The sequence below is a fragment of the Manis pentadactyla genome, chromosome 2 (assembly GCF_030020395.1).
Source record: "Manis pentadactyla isolate mManPen7 chromosome 2, mManPen7.hap1, whole genome shotgun sequence".
Classification (NCBI taxonomy): Eukaryota; Metazoa; Chordata; class Mammalia; order Pholidota; family Manidae; genus Manis; species Manis pentadactyla.
The window spans coordinates 1,343,713-1,360,682 of record NC_080020.1 but is presented as its reverse complement, the minus strand read 5'-3'; the positions used below and the strand labels follow the sequence as shown (position 1 = coordinate 1,360,682).

Below are 16,970 nucleotides of genomic sequence, written 5' to 3'. Positions count from 1 at the left end.
ACCAATCGCGCAGCAAGATCAGCCTTCATTGTGCTGCAGTCAGAACAGGGGTGAGCACGGAGTTCGCCTAAACCTGCTTATCGTCCCTCCACGGTGACCGTGGAACTGTCGGCCCCAGGGGGCCGCCGGCGGAAGGTCCCCGAGCCGCGCTCCCGCAGCCCCGGGCAGGGCAGCGGCTGCCCGCCGAGCCCCCCTCCAGGGCTCTCCCAGACAGGCGCCGAGGGCCGGCGGCCTCGCCCACGGGCCTCCAACGAGGCAGCGCCCCGCCGGGTCGGTGACGCGCGGCCCCGAGACACCGTCAGTCCCAACGCCCCTGCCCGCGCGTCGGACCTGCGCTGCGCGCCCGCGCTCCACACCGAGCCCCGGCGGCCAGCCCGCGAAGCCCCCGCGAGCCTCCTTAAAGGCCGCGGGCAAGGCAGGGCCGGGGACACTTGCCCGCGGCCTCCGCGCCCCACCCCGGCCGGGCGCGCGGGCCCTTTAAAGGCGCTGCCCCCGGGCGGCCCCTCCCGCGCCGCCCCGCCGGGGGTCACACTTGAACTCCAGCTCGCTCCGCACGTGTCGGGCGCGCAACCCGGCGATCGGCGCGCCCGGCCCCCGCCCTCGAGGCCCCCGACGAAAAGGTCCACACACGGCACAACGCCCACCGGCCTCCCCGTCTGCGCGGCCCGGCCCGTCCCCTCCGCCTGCGGCCCCGGCCCGGGCGGCGGAAGCAGGTCGGCTGCGCGGCCCCCGGCCGGGCGGACGCGCGCCGCGGGGCGGAGAGCAGCCGCCCTCACCACCCGGGCCCGGACGGGGGAGCAGCGGCTCCGGCGGGCCCCTCCCCCTCTGCCCCGGCGAACTTCGCCGCCGCTCGGACGCCCGCCCGGGTGCACCCGCTCCGCTCCCTCCCTTCCCGGGCGGCCCCTCCGCTCCGGCGGAGCGCGCCGACTCCCGGCCCCCGCGAGCCCCCCACCAGCCCCCGACCCGCGTCGGCCCCCTCCCGGCCCCGCGCGCCACGCGCTGCCCGCCGAGCCACTTGCACGGCCGCCCCCCCGTCCAGCTCCACCGCGACCTCAGGCGGAGTTAGGGGTCCCCGTGGCCACGCACCTTCCAGCCCGCGGAGCTGTTGCTGTCGCCCTTATCCTTGAAGTAGGGCACGCTCTTGACCATCCACTCGTAGATCTGCGACAGCGTGAGCCGCTTCTCGGCCGAGCTCTCGATGGCCTTGGTGATGAGGTCGGCGTAGGACAGGTTGCCCCACGCGTTGCGGCGGGACGAGCTGCTCTTGCGCGGCTGCCCCGCGAGCGGCCCGGCGGCGGGGGGCACGGGCGGGTGCTGCGACAGCGGCCCGGGCGGCGGCGGCGGCGCTGCGTGCAGACAGCCTGCCTCGGGGCCCTGGAAGTCCCCGCACAGCCCTCCGGTGGCGGCCGCTGCAGCGGCCGCCGCCGCCGCCACGGAGCCGGGCGCCTGCTGGAAGTCCCCGCCGTCCTCCAGCAGGCTCAGGCTGCTCATGAAGTCGGCGCTGACGGCGGCCGCCGAGGCCGAGGGCAGGCCCGCGGCGGCGTCGGGGTTCGTGGCCGCGCCGCCCGACGGCGCCGGGCTGGAGGTGGCAGAGCTGGACTGGCTGAAGTCCGGCCTGGGCAGCGGCCAGGTGCACGAGCGCGGCCGGGGCAGCGGCTCGAAGTCCGGGTCGATCTCCACCACCTGGGGCGCTTCGGCCATGGTGACCGCCGCCCTCAGCCCGCCGCGGGAGAGCCGAGAAGGGGCGAGTGCGGCGCCGGGGGCCCAGAGGGCGCGAGGAGGCGATCCGAGGCTGGGGGGCGAGGTCGGTGCCGCCAGAGGATGCGCCGGGAGGAAGGCGCAGCCGAGCACAGCGCGAGCCCAGAACTTAACTTCGCGGGTGCATCAACATCTGGTCTCCGCCGGGCCCGCTGCGCGGACGGGACGGCGGGCCGGAGTCCCCGGGCCTCTCCCGCGGACAGGGCCGGCAGACCGATGCACGGAGGGCGCCGCGGAGGCTGGCTCTCCACGGCAGCGCTCGCGGCGCTGCTGCCTGTTGAATGTGGCGGCGGTGGCGGCGGCGGCGGCTGTACCGACTACGCGGCCGCCCGACTTACGGGATCTGCCGCCGTCTCCCCCTCCACCCGCGGCGGCGCGCGCGCCGGCCCGCCCCCGACTGACAGCCCTCGGGGCCAATAAGCGCGCGGCGCCGCGGCGCTGGCAGCCAGTGGGCGCGCAGCTGGGCCGGGCCGCAGCGGGGGCGGGGCGTGTTTTTCTCCTTCACACTCCGGCTCGCCCGCCTGGGGACGGCTGGTGTTTTCCGGGCGTCCTCGCGTGTCAGGGGCTCTCGCCCTCGCGGCGCCGTGACTACTTCGTTTACTACAGAGGCGCGGGGCCGAGCGCTCGGGGAGCCGGGGAGCCGGCGGCCGGGGCGGGCGGGGCGGCGCGGAGTTCCACCCGGTCGCCCCCTCTCGGCTCCACCCACGACTCCTCAGAGAGCGTGGGCCGGTCGGCGGGCGGGCCGGTCTGTCCGTTCTCGTACCCGCCGGCCCGCGGGGCCCACCTGCGCGCCCCCCGGCGGGCAACCACACGGGCGGAGGGCCCTCCGCGCACCACACGCCCGAGGGCGGCCTGCGCCCCGGCCCCTGGGGTCGGCGCCGGCCGGGAGCCTCAGGCTGTGCGCCCCGCGGGCCGGGGCGGCGGGACGGGCCGCGGCGGACCTGCCACTAGGCCCTCATTTCGTCCAACGAGTGTTAGTCCTTCGCCGTTTCGGTGGCGGGGATCGGGTACCGAGAAGTAACAGCGCCGCGGGAGGCAGGACCGAAGCTTGGGCGCAGCCCGGCCCCGGCCCTCAGCCCCCCGCCCCCCACCTTCCCTTGGCTGCGGGTCGGGGACGTCCCGTCGAGGCCAGTGGGGCCGAAGGCAGGAAGACGGTGGCCCTTGTGTCTCGGGAGCAGGAGAAACAGTTCTCAAGTTTTGTTCTGCTTTGCTTTTGCTTTTTTAGGAGGAATATGGTAGGCATTTCCTCTCCGAGGGACGGGATCTCCTAGGACGAAGAGTGACAGTAGGGCTTTAAATATCGTGTCGAAACTGACAGCTCCCGAGACTTAAAAAACAAAACCTTTTTCTTACAGGAAATTCTTCACTTTAAAAAAAAATGGAACATGAGGCCTCATTTACATAACTTCTAAAAGACTTGGGGATATATTTTCTTCCCTTACGCCCTATCGTCTCCCCAGTCAGGCCCCTATTTCCTCCTTACCCACTTATCGCAACAGCTTCCAGCCGATCTCGGGGGGTGGGCGATGCGGGTCGTGGGCCTGCGGGACCGGGGACGGGGCCGGTGCCCACCTTCCTCGTGGTCTCCGCGTTTGCCGTCGGATTTGGGCGGTCGGCCTCCCGCGCCAGCCGCTCGGGGAGCTCAGAAACCCAGATGCCGAGCTCGGAGGAAGGCGGCCCCCTGAACCCGTGGCCGCCCCCACCCTTCCCGGTTACGCTCCGCTGAGGCAGCCCCGATTCGGACGGCAGCGCCCTGCAAACCGGCGGTGCCCCAGGGGATCGCTCTCGGCGAAGGAAGCCAGTTGCACACTCGGCCTTGCCTTCATTTCAGTCCCAGCTTTGCAGGGCCTCCATCGTAGGGCAGTGTTTGCCCCAGGGCGCTTTCTTACAGACATTCCCCAGGTGCTTGAAATGTGCTGGGCTACCCTGCCGAATTGTTTCTACACATCTCATAGTTTGATTTTCTTTGGTCTTTTTTAAGAAATTGACCTGAAGCAGAGGCGCCGATACTTACAGCACCAGTGTCCCTGACACATAGTTCAAAAAAATTAAAAGTATTTGTTAAAAGATGTTTACAGCTGCCTATCATACCATTGTATCAACTTCCTGAACCGCAGGGTGCTGGGCAACATTTGGCTGCTTCCCAGTCTCTAGCCATCATAAACCACCCCGCATTAAGTAACCCGATGTCACTCGTTTTGCGTCTGTGCAACTTGTCTGTAGAAGACCTTCCAGAGGAGATCCCCGGATGCGCGGCCGCATGCACTTGCCGGTGGGAGACACACTGCCGCACCCCGAGAGGCTGCAGCAAGCTGAACTTTTCCTCTAGACCCACAGAATTAGAGTTGAAAGTAAACTTGGAGTTGGCCTTGGTGGCCCTTCATAATGTACAGATCGGGAAACTGAGGCACAGAGAGGCTGACTGACCCGCCCAGCGTCACACAGGTGAGAACACTGCCACCAGAGGTAGGGCTCCTGTCAGCTACCTTCTCAGTCCACAGAGAGACTCTTAAGAATATCCCATGATCCCAGTGGAGCAGCAGCCACTGTGACACCTGCAGTGGGCTTCCTTCCCCTCCGGCCCGCAGGTTCTAGTGATTCCAGTCAGAGGCACTCCACTCAACTGAATGCAGTTCTGATTTTAAAATATTAAAAAGCAGACACACAAGAAGATGGCAGTAAAATAATGAAAGAAAAAGGATTACAGAAGAAGGGGTTTTGGATTCTTAGTCAAAAATGTAAATGTTTTCTCTCTGTGAAGGATGCCAAAGTATTAGGTTGGCCCTAGTTCTCTGAGAGTTTCCTCTGCAGTACATTCCGTGTAGTGGTTTGCTTTGGAGGCTGTTTCTAAGGATTATCACTTCCTAATTGGTGCCTGTGGCCACATGGGGAAGGATGTCAGGTAAGGGCGACTAAAATGAGGACAGTTAACCCTCACACAGCCCAGGTCAGAACCCGATGCGGCGCCCTCTCCTCGGCCTGGTTTTCGGAGTACTTACTGCGTCATCCCTGACAGGGAGACTGAGGGATGGTTCTCTCTGATCAGTTCCCACGCAGAAAGTTCTGCATCTGCCCTTCACCACCAACACACTGATCTCTGGTTTAAATTCTTACCTGTCAAAATAGGTAATTTAAGTCCAGTTTAGCGAGTGAGTGGAAATCCTAGATGCTAATTTTACAGTCATGACATTTTGCTTCATATTTCACGCTCCCTTCCCTCTACAACTGCCCATTTTCAATATTTGGCCTGAATTAGGAGGAACTGCTGTCAGCCTAAAACAGCCTGTTCTCGATTTCCCATAGAAAGTAATAATCTGCAAAATTACAGCTTCGGGTTCATAAAACAATGTCCTGCAACTTGGGTGTTAAGTGATAGCTACTGTGATATCAGAAATGGTCATCCATGTCTTTTGGGGACTAATTTCCTTTGGCTTTTGGCATTCATTCAACATATATTACAGACGGCCTACTGTGTACCTGCCAGGCTCTGTGCATCTTAAGAGTATGTTGTCTTGATGGCGAATTGCTTGGGATAATAAATGGTTTATTTTATTTTCCTTTAGAAGATATTGACATCAGAGTTAAGACCATGTAGCTCCTAAATAATCAGCAATTGCATATTTACAGTATCTATTGGGAGGAATTAGACAAAAAGAAAGGACAGGGAATGCTAAGGCCGGAAAAAAACTGAAATATTTTCATCATCATCATTTTGAAGAAAAACAATAAGATGAAGTAGAAAAGCTAAGCAAATGCTCCATCCGAAGGCACTGGATTCTGAGCCTGGCCGCCAGGCCTTGGGTTTGGGACAGTCATGCTCCAAATGGACAAAAGACATAAGATGCATCAGATTATTTGTCTACCACAAATAAAGATGATGCTTCTAACCTGTAACTGGAGAGAAGCATTGGGTAAATAATGAGCCAGACATCCAATATTTTCAATTCTGTTGTGAGGAGCCATTGATTCTCTGCCTCATTAAACTCTGTTCCTTCACTTTGTGTGAGTGAGAAATTACTTGTGTGTCTACAAGAATGCTAATGTGTATTTGTAGATGATCTGAAGGACCAGCATAGAGAATGGTTAAATAAATAATGGCCCGCTGTGTTGTATCTTTGAAACCAATATAAGATTGTATATCAACAATACTTCAATTAAAAAATAATAAATAAAAGAATAATGGCCTATCCATAAGGCAGAATCTCAAGTAGTCATTTAGAGTAAAGTGGACAAAGCCTTTGTAATGACAGTGGGACAATTCTAGTGACACATTCTTTAAAGGGTTAGAAGTTACTTCTGTCAGCTATGACTGATAGTGGTTGTATCTAGGGGTTGATTTCTAGGTGATCCTTGTTAGTCTGACACAAACTTCTCATTTTACAAGTAAGAAAACATGAGGAAGTGAAGTGATTTGCCCAAAGCTGCCCAGTTAGTTCAGCTCTGGGACCAGAATGGGGCTCCCTGCCTCCAGGCCACAGCTATTGGCCTCTAATTGGATTGCTGTTCACACTGCCTCTCTACCGGGGGCATTTTTGAACTATTTGACATAATTCAACTTACTTAAACACTAGGTCTTTAACTATGTTTGAGACAATAAAATAACTCTCCCTAACTCCAAAATGCATACACATTACAATTAAAATTTTTTCAAACCTTAAGGACTCACAGAATTGCCATAAAATTAATGGATGGCACGTGAAATCCCAAATCCTTTGAATGTCATAAATCTGAATTTTGCATTCATGCTTGAAACACAATGTGTTTTCACTATTTTATTTCTGTTTCATGTCATATTAAATCTCTTAACATGCTTCCAAAAGAGGAGGGACATATGTATTAAATAAGAAAATGCTGCCACGTAGAACACAGATGGCAGTACATTTTGGCAGAAAGGAAGTTTAACAAGGCGTTTTACTTATTTACTTGGAAAACTTGTAAGTATGAATGTTCAAGTTAAGCAGTAAAAATTAGTTGCTGTTTTACAATCAGTTTTTTTCCGAATCAAATCGCCCAATTTCCCTAACTTTACAGTAGGGAAAGGGAGTAAAATGTGGTTGTAAACAAGCCACTAAGGGAGTGCCTAATAAACCAGCGATGGGGGTCTAAGAAGTGGTTAGCATTTTATAGTAACTAACTATGTTGCTTGTCCTTCGTTGATAAAAATCATCACCAGTAATACTGTGTAGTCAGAGCACATGTGTTTTTAATGTGATGCATATAGTCACTGACGGTGTCAGTTACAGTGTAAAAACAGGAGGTAAGAGTTTATCAAATTTCAGGTTCAGCTGACACACACAGGCCCACCCATATGCAAAGGCGGCTGTGCAAAGTGGAGGAGCAGTGAGTGTTACCCAGGGATATGAAGTTTCTGTTTTACAGTAAATACAGCTTTTAAAACACACTGAAATTTCTACACTCTAAGGCTTAACATTCTGAAATGGAATTTCTATCTAGCTGATCACTGCTACCATGCTGGAGGAAAACCTTGTTTGTCTCGTATGGTGCCATGTGTACTTTCAATAATTTTGTGTTTGAACAACAAACTGAAAACAGAACATTTGACAGCTATATTGCGTGCGTGCACTCCGGAAGAATCCAGCCTTTAAAACCTTTTCAGTCCAAGGCGAGGCTCTGGACCTCTTCCTCCTGTTTTTGACATGTATGTATCACCCCAAATAAGATGATAAATAAATTGGTAAGTATAAGTATGTATCTTTGTTCCAAAATGTTTTCAGTACTAAACTATGTTATTTTTCACCCAGAAACAGAATACACATAAGTTATTTTCTTTATGCCCCACTAAAGAAAACTTTTTAAAATGATAACTGTGGACTAAGTACTTCACTGCTATTATTTGAATTGGTCCTCAAAACCATTCAATAATGTAGGAGTTATTATGATTCACATTTTAAAGAAGTGGAAACTGAGTTACAAAGAGCTAAGAAACGTACCTAAAATCTTATCTTACAAGTTTATCTAATTATAAGCAGTCATGAATTTACCTGAATCAAAATTCAGAGCTCATCTCCTGTTTAATATTACACTTTCTGCCTCCATAAAATGTTGGGATTTTTCTAGAGGACTTGAAATTAACCAGACATTAATTTGCTGATCCAATTTTCCAGAAAATAGACATTTGAACCTTTTTATTTTTGCAGGGTGGGGGGTGGTCTTTATTAGCAATCAGCTCTGCCAGAAATTAGTTAGTTTATGTTAGTGAAAGGAGGAGCCTAGAGATAGAACATAAATAACAATAATGCTGATGTTTGCATTTGTATCAGGAATAATGTGGGGCATTTCAAGCCATTAGCACTTGCTTACTTAACTGACAGCCTCAGACCAAACACAATGAGAGCAGCCTGCCCCTTGGGAATGGCTGGCTGATCTGGAACTCTCTGCGAAGCTCTCCTTACTTTAATAAAAGCACACGGAACCAAGGTCAGCAGCCACACGGACTCTGTCCCCACCAGAGAAAGTGGTCAGCATTGGATCTTTATCTCAAAGCCTTTCCTCATACTAGTTTCAGAAGCTTGGATTTAGCTGAGAACAAATGGTCATGTATTTTCTAGTTCAAATGAGAGACCCCTTTTCCTCCACTATGTAACCCACCTCCGTTGCCAAAGCTGCTGGGGGCTGGTCAGATCCGTAAGGTCTGCCGCCTTCGTGAGACAATAAAAGCAAAAGCAAAGCAAAACCCTCTGTCCCTCTCGATTTTGAAGTCCACCCCAAAGTGAACTGGGAGGAGCTGCCTCCCCCACCAAGTGAGCAAAAAATACTGGAAATATTTCTAAAGCACCTTTAGTAAAACTTACTGCGGGAATGGGGATCATACCTCAATGCCCCCAGTTCTCATAAAAGGCATGACTAGAACACCCTTCAGCTGAGAGTTTAGGCTGTCGTCTTGTCTTTAGCCGCACACCACGGAGAAGCACAGGCAGCCTCTACGGAACACAGACGGCAGGCCAGCATCAGTCAGAAGAGTTTACAGTCTGTGGCTACCTGCCCCTCAGCCAGGAACAGTGTGAATGGCCAAGGGACGGCAGCGTTTGCATCTCCAGGAGGTGTGCTCAGTCTGAGGACCCACTGCACACCCGCCAGTGTGCCCGGCTGCTGTGAGAGCCCCAGGTGATGACTAACGCCATCTTCCGTGTGACAGCCAAGTGAGATCAGTTATCATCCACCCTCATCGCCTTCTCTTTAGCAGCTGTGCCCTGGATACTGGACTGTACGTTTCACTTCTCACCGTGGACACAGCCCTGTCAGCAGCCTGACGAGGCTGGGGAAGGAGGCTGGAGAAGGAGGCTGCAGAATGCCTCCCCGCGGAGCGTCTCCAGCCGCCTCTCCAGCCCGTGGGAGTAGAAAGCTGTGGAAACACAGTGGCTCTCACTGGCCACACTCGGTGGCCAGTTGATCGAGCAAGCTGTGATGTTGGCCCTATACACAGAATATGATAACAGGAAATCACCAGTGAGTCTTCCAAGAAAAGCAGAAATCCAACGAGGCCTGATCAGCTAGAAGCTCCTTATTCACTAAGGAATGTGCAGTTGATTCTGCATTTTGATTTTTTATTTTGGTGTGACTTGCATACCTCAAAGAGGAATCGTAAGGATTAAAATAACACAGTAGAGTGCTTTGAAACAGGGAGGAAGTGTTTGTTCTCTGATGTTGTTACAACCTTGTGGGTAGGTTTTTTGTTACATTACGAATTACTTTAACTTGGGTAAACACGTGATTTCTAAATCACTGGTATTTGTTTTAAATCCCACTTTGGCTCCTTCCTGTTCAAGTGTTATAAATGTTGGTTACCCAAATTTGACTGATTCTTTGTGAATTCAGAGGTAATGTCCTAATACCCATGGAATATTATAGCACAAATTTAGGAAAAGTATCAGACCTCAGAGACTGTTACTACCTATCCATGCCCTAGAGATGGAGGTTAAAAGAAAAAATACATGAAAATGACTTGTGAATTTCTAAAGCTTTGATCCACCTTTTTTATATGTTTACAGTTACAGTATTCTACTCAAAGGGAATTGGAATATACCAAAACTTTGCTATAAAGGCTCTTAAAATCCTCCTACAGGATGTTTGATAGTCTCAGCAGGCATTTAAAAAGCAGTTAGAAGTAAAGTTAGCTGACTCATTTGCAGAGGTACTGGCAGTGTCAACGGAGCAGATAATGTTATCAGAAAACAGCACACTTCACCAGTGGAGCAGCCAGGGTCTCTGAAATAACTGCAGAAAGAGCAAGTGATACAATGTATTCTTTGGTTTCCTAAGGTCCTTCCTTTGAGTAAAATTCTTGAAAACTAAACCCACTCCCATACCTCAGCACGTTTTATAAGAGCCACAGGTTTCACTTAAGAAACAGAAACTGGAGACAAGTGAATTTGTCATGAAGAGAAAACAGAGAATCCTACAGAATCAGCTCTGGCTCAAAAGAGAGAAAAAGATACGGAACAGTAACAGTAAAGTGTTCTACTCAAAGGGAACTGGAATATAATGATCTCCAAGTCCTGGCTCTTTCTCTCTACGTTTGATTTTTTTTTTTTAAATACTCTTTAAATGCTTATTTAGGAAGAAGGCTGGAGCTTAATTTTAATGTTCACTTTTCAAATCAAGGATTCATTTTTCTGTTCATCTAGACCAATTATTTCTGACAAGAAGCACCACCTGTATTATCAGATCCCGCAGTCATTCCCAGATCAGTGGTTTTTGGCAGTTGTACTGTAAAACCACACAACAATTGTGCTGTGTGTACAAGCGTGAGCACACTCATGTTCCTCTGTGTACACCCCAGGATTGTATTAAAAGATAGTAGTTCACCACCTTATTTTCACAGCCCGATTAAAACATACAACACATTTAGTCACTAATAAAAATTTATGAGAACCATGAAAACATCTTAAATTAGAAATAAGGACCTGAAATTTTTTTAAGTTGATAAAATTACACAGGGTAAGAATTTGTAACATAAACATTCCCCAAAACATTTAAAGGTGTGAAAGTTTTTTATTATTAGCAAGGACCTTCTTAGCTATCTTTGCTGATAAATTCTTAAACTGGTCTTAATGGAAAGATCATATTAAATGAATGGGTCATGATGGAGAAATTATTAAAGTGGTCATAATGGGGAAAGCACTCTCATACATCCTGGAGAGAGTCACGGGCCTTTCCTGGGCTGGACTGAGAGGGTGGGGAGACAAGAAATCTCAGTCCACACTCACTTCCTTCTGCTGCCCTGTCCACTCACCCTCTTCTCTCAGCCAGCCGAGAAAGAGCAGGAGAGAGAAGCTAGGGAAGTCTTTAAATCACGATATCCCGCTCAGTTCAACATCCTGGTGTAATCTGTACCCACACGTATCCTGATCTTGTGACATCGGCGCTGCCGCAGCACCCACAAGTGATCGATGCTCCCAAGCTCTCCACTTCTCCCTTTGAATGACACCTGTCCAGTTCCTCGATCGATGTCAGTACACCTAGATTTTTTTTGCGTGAGGAAGCTGGCCGTTACAGGCTGAATTGTGTCCCCCCTCCAGATCCTTATATTGAAGTCTCCTGAGCCTCAGAGGATGACTACATTTCAAGATAGGGCCTTTCAAGGGGTGGGTAAGTTACATGAGGCCGTTAGGGTGGGCCCTAATCCAGTTGGAAGGCTTTTCTTACAAGAAGAGGCAGTTTGGACACATGGGGATACCTCATGGGCACACAGAGGAAAGACGGCGTGAGGACACAGCGAGAAAACCATTCGCCAGCCACGAGGGAGGCCAGCCGGTCCTGCCGACGTCCTGCCCTTGGACTGACACCCTCCAGAGCTGGGCAAAAATGCGTTTCTGTTGTTTAAGCCACCCAGTCTGGGGCGTTTTGTTATGGCAGCGCAGCCGACGAATACACTAGCTAAACGATCAGTTGTATGTTTCCTAAGATCACGTTAGAATTCCAGCACTGCGTTGGGGAACTAAAGGGCCCTCAAGCAGAAAGGCGCAAATAAAGCAGCCATTGGAGAGCCCGACCCTCACCCAAACCCGCCTGCTCCCACGCGCGTTGTGAACAAGCAGCCCGGCCCGCGATCAGGGGAAGCGCGTGCCTTGCACTTGCGCTGTGGGGTATTGTGCTGCGCACTGTCGTGTAAACCCACCTCATCTTCGCAAAACCCTCTCGGGGAGGCAACTCTTTTTCAGACGAGGAGATGGGGCAGAGAGAGGGAGGGCCGCCAGCTGGCCCGGGTGGGGGCCAGGGCACCTCTGCTCCTGACCGGCCGTCTGGGTGGGAAATGCAAGACCCTCCCTCGCCAACGCGACCCACAGCGGTGCCAGGTGGTCGAGAAAACGGAGTCAAGGCCCCCACGCAAACCCAGGCCCTGCCCCGACGGGACGGGTATGCGGACCTAACGTGGGAGTCCGCCAAGGGTCAGCAAAGGCTCTGGCAGGTGGGGTCGGCCCCAGGCGTGGTACCGGGGGCGGGCCCCCCACATACCCAGAGGGGCTCCCCGTTGCGTGGGCTCCCCCCTGGCTGTGGCCGAAGTAATGGAGGGCTCCAGCCCGTGCCAGCTGCTCTGGCACCCAGGGCCCGTGCGGCCTCACCCACCCACCCGGGCCCCGCACCCCTGCCCTCAGGGAACCGTCCTGCGGACGCGGAGGAAGGGAGGCAGGGGAGGTCCCCCCGGCCCTCCCCAGCCCCCAGCTCTTCTCCCCGCCTTCCCCGGGCGCCAGAGCCTCTGGAAACCCCGCGCTCAGGAGGAGCGGGCAGCACAAAGCACCAGGGAGGGCAGCTCCCCGGGGCCAGGGCAGCGCCGCCTCCCGCACCCCGCGCCCACGAGCGCTCACACCAGCCGGGGGGCGCCCGCACGCCCGAGCACCTGCCGGGGACAAGCCGCAGGCGCGGGGGTGCCGGAGCCCCTCCACGCAGCCTGCAAACGCCGGCCCTGCAGGGGGGCCTCGGCCGCGGCCTCCCGGCTCCCGGCGCCTGGGCCTTTGGACAACACGGCTGACCGTGGCCGTCCGTTGTCAGTCTGTCCCCTCCTGGGAGGCTGGTCTCCGCAGAGTGTCCCTGCCCTTGTCACATACCTGGTTTGGGCGGATGACAATTCCTAGTCCTGACATCAGCACAAGCCTCTCGATGGGAAGAGAAAAAGTCTTTCGAGAGCCTGCTTTTTGCTGTTTGCAGTGGCACCCGCCACAGACGCTCGCATTCCTCGCGGCCCACGGTACCGGTACCGCGGCTGCTCCCCGGCCCGCACCCAGACCCCTTCCGGGTCCCGCGCCGCTGAATTACCTTGCGAACCAGCTTCCAACGCCTTGGCAGGGACGGCGCAGCAGGCCTCCCCCGCTGCACACTGGCCGGGCCAGCCCCGCATTTGATGTAAATCTTAATATATTCAGGGCCATAGGAATTCTTATGTCCTAGGCTGATGGTTTCTTTTAGTAGGACCAAAAATCTGCAAAACAAACGACAGATGCCAGAGGCCAGGCTGAACTCAGGACACATTCTCTAGCCGGGTGGCAGGGCCACAGGGAAATGCCCCGGCTTGCTTTCCCCCTGGTCCGTGGAAATGAATAGTCCAAGAACGGAGCACTCGCGTATTTTAGAACCAGGTGGTCAGTTACCTCCCAGTGTTGGCTGTGCCCGCCAGGAGCACCCGGGTGCCCAGTCGCCCAGCCTGCCCAGGCTCCTGGGAACGTCACGCGGCCATTCCGCACCCCACACTCTTGCTACACCTGCAGTGACCAGCTGAGTGGTGCATGCGAACTGCCAACTGTCGGAAAGCTTCTACAATCTAGGATCTTAAAGTCGTATATTCTTGACCATGTAGACGTACAGCAGGCCCTGTCCACCCGAGCTCTGCTGTTTGTTTCAGGTTGAGGGGCCCCCACACAGTTGTTCGGGGTGTGAGAGAGCCCCCGTGCAGTTCCGGGTCTGAGAGATGCTCGCTAACGCTGAGCACATTAAACATGACGCAGACAGTGATTCCGTAGTCCCGGTAACTTGCTTGCTTGGAGCTCATAAATGAATTGTGTTTCTCTCCCTCGATGACAGTGCCCTCCATCATCTTCAGAAGAATGTCAAGGGGCAAAGGAAAAGTTGCCAACAGGTCCTTTTTACTCGTTTTAATACCATTTAAAAGCAATGTTTTGCTGCCCCCTACTGGTATGCGCTATTAGCAGTCCATTTGCAAAAAAAGGTTCACTTTTCAGGGAAAACTCAAGTTTTATGAGCCTTTTAAAAATTGTTTGCTTTTTATAGTATCTTAATAGTAACATAAATAATCCACCATTTTTATTATTTTTCATTATATAGGCATATATTAACATTAAATGTCTTGGCTTCTCTACATCTTTTATTCTAACATTTAGTGGGAAATAAAAACTTTACTGGTTGCATTTTGGGAAACTGGGTCATTTTTTACCTAATAACTAAATACACTTATTAAGAAAATTTTCCTTAGATATTCACATCCTCTCTGAAGTGTCTGTTTTATTAGGGAAAAAAAACTTGAGAAAAGAGGAGGAAGTAGGCACTGGGACTGGATCAATCTTCAATGGAAAATGATGCCTTAGATTTTCCTGGACAATGATAATAATTATGGAGTCGACTGATGGATAACCATTATGATAAAAGATAATAGGCCAGCCCTCCGTGCCACAGGAGAGACTAGTGGATCTTTGAAAGGCCCACAGACATGGACAGGAACTACGGCACAGAGGTGGGGTGGGGTGCGTTGGAACGAGAACGATTATTAATTAAATGTGGAGAAAGGTTTCTGTTCCTGATAAGAGAACCCTGCTTTAGACAGTGAAATAATTTTGCAACATCAAACTGCACATGGAAACTCTTTCTTTCCCATTGTATTTGGGTAGAATGCACAGCCAACTAGGGCAAAGGGAGCCCACGTGGCCTGGGGCTCTCTGTCCAGTCTGTGCAGGAAGGAAGGGGAGAAAATGCCAGGAGGCGTCCAAGCAGCGTCCCGTAGCCCCAGGCAGGGGTTCCACTTCAGTCCTGATGGGCCGGCCTGTCTCTGCAAAGCCAGAGGGAAACTAGAGATGGCTTCATGTCTAAAACGGTCCACAGGAAACCATCTCCCTTAAAGTCGGGTGCCCGATTTGAGAGATGAGCCTGACAGTGAAAAATACTCTCCAGGGATCGCATCCTCACGACCAGCAGAGCTCCCGGGATATTCAAATCGCCTCGAGCGTTCTTAGTTCCTCAAGGACTTTCTAAGCTGTATTCAGTCCTTTAGACTTACTCTCCACATGCTGCATTTTTTCCCCTTATCATAATTTCAATTTTAAAATTCATTAGAGGAGAAGCATTTGAGGTACATTTGTCATATAACTTTTATTTCTGTCATTTATTTCTGCCTCTTGCTTTTAAAATCTGCTAAGTGAGAAGTGAACATTTCATCAAGGCATATACTTAAAGTGTCCAGAACTGTGGAATGTCTCAGTGTGTTCTGCCAAAATCTTAACTCTAGGTATTTTAGCTTTGATTTTAATAACTGCCATTATTAGTCATACTATAGGGAAAAAAATCTGCGTTAACTGACAGTTCTTCTAAAACCAAACCTGCCCATTATGATCTCACAGGGGCCAGACAGCTCTGCCCCAGGTGTATTTCTCATAAGATCAGAGGCACATTATAAATTTGACTCGACTTGACATCTCAGCTCCTGCTCTAGGGGAGGGGAAGGGACAGGATGAATTTTGGGTGTTTTTTTTTTAAAGCACATCTACTAAAATGCAGATCATCCTTAGGAGGGAGTTCAAGTTCATCGCCTTCCTTAGTTTGACTAAAATATCTAGCTCAAAGAATGAATAAAAAGAGATTGTCCCCTCCAGTCACCTCAGGGCTCCTGCGGTCTTGAGTGGGAATGTACGGGCTCCCTTCCCCAGCACAACCCGCAGGGAGAGAGAGCTGGAGACCCTGACGGAAAAGCAGGTGCCCTGATTTCTCTAAGCTGAGTTCTACCACTGGCTTAGAGAGAACCTAGGATTACTAGCTGTTCAACAAGGAGTTCATGACAGCTTGCTGGCACAATGCTAAAGGCCACAGTAGAAAGCATGAATAAGAGCTAACATTTAGTTCAGGCTTGTTATGTAGCAGGCACTGTTCTAAGCATTTTATTCGTATTGTTCAACAGATCGCAACCCAACAGGGCAGGAACTAGTTTCACAATGGCAATCAGGAATGTGGAAATTCCTGAGGAAAATCGTAGTGAGGAGGTTAAGGTGCAGAGGTGGTAAACACTTCATGCCCAGTGACCCAGCTGGTCCTGGAGCCAGGCTTCCTGCTTTGCAGTCTAAGCACAGCGGGCTGCCCCGAGGCTGGGCCTCACTGCCCGGGGGCCCGCGGGAGGCCAGGGCCTGCTCTCCACTGCCGGGAGGGGCCTTGAGCAGCAGCTGTGCTGTCTTTCTGGGCATGTGAAGACCTTCTCAGCTGGAGAAGGGGTGCACTTTCTGTGGGGAGGCATCGGGAGACACATGGGTGGCACATGGAGGGTGCATGGAAGGTAAATGGGCCGGCACATGGAAGGTGCATGGATGGCAGGTGTAAGACACAAAAGCGTCCCTGGCCGTTTAATCAGTGCAGGGCTGTGGGAGGCTTTTTTTGGAGAAGAAGCTTGTTTTAGAAAGGAGAGTATCAACACTGTGTTTTAAAAGAAGATCCGCCTGGAGAAATCGTGCCATCTCTTTGGGGCTCTCTTAGTTATGCGCAGATGATGAAACCACCCTCACTGCCCCTGCGGGAGGCAGGCCGATGCTTCAGAGGGAGATGCCAAGTGCCTTTCTGTTCTCCTCGGCGGGACCACAGCCCGGAGGCTCTGCTTCCCCTAGGGAGCCCTGCTCCCCAGATGGGTCGGAGGGCGATGGCACAGACTGGTGCGCTGGGCAGGCGTCCGCAAGGATGGTAACCCTGAGATCTGGGGGCAATGCTTTCAGGAGATGATGAGAAGGGGGTGAATCAACTTCATCCTAAAAATATGAATCCTAGACAGGTAGACAGGCGCTTTCCACACCCAACTTCTAGACGAAAGTGAAGTGCCCAAGGCCCGCTGCTCGGGTGAGTGGGACAACCTAAAAGGAGGGTTCTGGCCAAGAGGGACGAGCCCAGCCAGACTGGCTCCTTCCAAGTTCACGTGTGCAGGCTGGCACAAAGCTGCCCGTGCGCAGGAAGCGGAGCCAGGGTGGTGGTGCAGGAATGGGCGGAGGCTCCAG

The 16,970-nt window shown here is 52.5% G+C and overlaps 1 protein-coding gene across 1 annotated transcript in view; it reads right to left on the bottom strand.

Moving 5' to 3' along the window:
* Positions 1-2,071, bottom strand: part of FOXO1 (forkhead box O1) — an 85,713-nt gene extending 83,642 nt beyond the window's left edge. Inside the window, exon 1 of the mRNA XM_036904907.2 lies at positions 1,087-2,071. Within this exon, the coding sequence (XP_036760802.1) occupies positions 1,087-1,701 (615 nt within the window). The 5' untranslated portion in view covers positions 1,702-2,071. The remainder of the gene's footprint in view (positions 1-1,086) is intronic.
* Positions 2,072-16,970: the final 14,899 nt, after the last annotated feature.